At 25.4% G+C, this 3,015-nt stretch overlaps 1 protein-coding gene across 1 annotated transcript; it reads left to right on the top strand.

The window, feature by feature from the left end:
• Positions 1-1,419: 1,419 nt before the first annotated feature.
• LOC121131016 (uncharacterized) lies at positions 1,420-2,774 on the top strand (the record flags this gene model as incomplete). The annotated part of the gene is given in 4 exon segments (XM_071893901.1): positions 1,420-1,756; positions 1,916-2,113; positions 2,116-2,274; positions 2,350-2,774. Coding segments are annotated over 4 exon segments (1,119 nt in total), but the record flags the coding sequence as incomplete, so codon positions are not given.
• Between the last annotated feature and the right edge of the window lie 241 nt (positions 2,775-3,015).

The raw sequence follows: 3,015 nt of genomic DNA, 5'->3' as shown, positions 1-3,015 counted from the left end.
TCTTTTTTCTTTTAAATTATTTAATCGCAATATTTGTATTGGATTTTGTATTTTAACATTATTATATATTGTAAAGTTATCATAACTCTTAAAAATTATGTTCTCATTGAATTTGTATACTTTCTGTGCAGTTATTAGTGCTAAATGGCTGTCTTGAACAGAGAAATGCAAATCCTTTAACAAATCCTCATAAATAATTTTTCCAAAATTCGGAAGATTCTGATAAGTTTTATTTTTGTATATCATTGTTATATAAGTAAATTCTTTATTTAGATTACTATCTTTTGAGGATTTTTTTTTACTAATGTTCATTTCTTTCCTAACATCCGTTTTTTTTATAATATCCATTATCTTTATATTAGAATGACCCAATTTTAAGTTTTTATTCAGCTTATCAAAAAAGTCATTTGTTTCTTTCTTATTGTTGAATGTTTTTAATGAATTATTTTTATACTTGATATAATTTTTGCCGTAATAAATCCAACCATCTAATAACTCAAAAGTTTCTGATAAGTAAAAATTATTAAGAAATAAAAACTTTGACAAGTCTCCAAAATTAACATTATATCCCTCTAAAATTGTATAGCTATATAAATTTAGATTTTGTTTTTTTAATTTAAATATTTGACCAGAGTCGGAATTAAATAATTCGACATTTTCTGCAATTTTAATCGTATCAAAGAAGAGAGTGTTATTTTTTAATTTAAACAAGTGAAATGAAATATCTTTCTTCTTATCTTTATTTGATAATGGTATTACATGTGTAAACTTTGTAGATAAATTTGTATAACTGTACTTTGAAAGAAGTATGTTACTTAGAGGAAGTTGTTGAGAAAAGCTGAATTCTATCATAAAATTTTTGACAGTTCTTATTTATTTTAATTTTACTTTTTATAATAAATTTTTTAGAAATTTTTAAAATTTATTAGAAAGTTTTTCTTTAATAATTAAAGTATTGCTTTTATTAGAATGACAAATTGTTTTAAAAACATATAAAACGTATTAATATTCGTATCAGAATAGTTATTTACATTAATATATTTAAAAATAAACAATTAAAAAGTTTTAGTTTAATTTTTATTAATTAATTAAATATAGTAATATAGTAGTTTTTAATTAATATGTAATGCTAATATAATGTAACAATTTAGAGTATTTTTCTAATATTTTTTAATATTTTTTTAGTATTTTTTTTAATATTTTTTAAAAAATTTTTGTAATTGAAAAAATAACAAAAGATCATGCCAAACAACGATAATTACAAAAGATTTCTTCCAAAATTAAGGTTGGAAATTACAAGTTATTCTATGATGTTGATGATCTAACCGACTCTTTTCAGGGTTTATTACCGTTGAATTTGAGTCAAAATCACTAGAAACATTTCAATTAGACTCTAAAAATTTAGAGATCCTCTCCATAATGTCAAATGGGAAAGGATTGAGTTTTAAAACTGAGAATAATGTTCTCACTGTAAAGGATATGCCAAAAGACGATAAAACCTTGGAAATAGCTTTTAAAGGTAAGTTTAATACAAACATGTTAGGATTCTATGTTTCTAAATACGAGGATGATAAAAATGATAGTAAAAAGGTTTTTTCAACACAATTTGAAGCTCCCTATGCGAGACAAGCTTTTCCTTGCTTTGATCAGCCAGATATGAAGGCAACTTTTGAAATTTTTCTAAATGTCAGCAAAAAATATAAAACTGTTTTGTCAAATGAAGATACTACAGAAAGCTATGATAAGGAATTTGTTAGTCAGGCAATGAAAAATTTTAAAATAACAGGCGGTAAAAATTTATTTGCATTTAAGAAGACCTTGAGGATGTCTACATATTTACTGGCGTTTGTAATTGGTAATTTCAATAAAATATCGAAAAACAGGACAGAAATTTACACTCCGTTTAATGTAACAGATTTAAAATTTGCTTTGGAAGTTGCGGATGATTCATTAATTTTCTTTGAAAAGTTCTTTGGAGTTCCTTTCCCATTAGAGAAATTGAAACATGTTGCGATTCCAGAGTTTTCTGCAGGAGCAATGGAAAATTGGGGACTAGTCACGTATAGAGTAAATGCTCTAGTCACTACAGAGAATTCTAATTTTCTTACAAAAGAAACGCAGCGGAGACTATTGCCCATGAAGTTGCGCATATGTGGTTTGGAAATTTAGTCACAATGGAGTGGTGGGATGATTTATGGTTGAATGAAGGATTCGCTACCTTTGTTTCGAATTTAGCTCTTGAAACAATATTAAAAGACAAGAAATACAAAAATAGTAAGGATAACGATCCTAGAATCGGTTTAAATGTTGATGTGTTTTCATATTTTAGTGCTTTCTGCAGCTATAGAGGATTAGCTTTAGATTCTAAAAAAAATTCTCATCCGATTTATATTCCTGTTAGTTCCCCAGAAGAAGTTGAACAAATATTTGATTCAGTCACATATTCAAAAGGTGCATCAATACTTAGGATGATTTATGAATATGTAGGAAGAGATAAATTTGCAAAAAGTATTCAAAAATATTTAGAACATTTCCAATATGGAAATGCAAAAACAGAAGATTTATTCAATTATTTGGGATCTGATATTAATGACATTGCTAATAATTGGATAACAAAACAGGGATATCCTTTAATTGATGTAGAATTATCTGCTGATAATGAATCCTTAGTTTTAAAACAAAAGAAATTTGAATTTCAAGATGAGTCTATTAAAAACAATGCAGAATTGTTATGGAAAGTACCAATTAGAATAGAATGGAGTGATAAAAATGGAGTAAAAACAACAGAAAACATTCTTTTGATAAAAACACCATGGAAATTGAAAAGAAGAAAGAATATTTTATTATAAATTGAATGCCATTGGTTTTTATAAAGTAAATTACAGTGATAAAATTTCCAAACTTCTTTTCAAATAATACTCTAAAAGGTATAAATCTTAATTACTTCACAGATAGCAAATATTCCCTATTTAGGAATAATTATATTAACATTGAAAACTTGTTATCTTTACCTTT

This window comes from Lepeophtheirus salmonis, unplaced genomic scaffold (genome assembly GCF_016086655.4).
Source record: "Lepeophtheirus salmonis unplaced genomic scaffold, UVic_Lsal_1.4 unplaced_contig_15609_pilon, whole genome shotgun sequence".
Taxonomy (NCBI): Eukaryota; Metazoa; Arthropoda; class Copepoda; order Siphonostomatoida; family Caligidae; genus Lepeophtheirus; species Lepeophtheirus salmonis.
The sequence above is the reverse complement of the archived record's forward strand: the minus strand, read 5'-3'. Positions and strand labels throughout refer to the sequence as shown.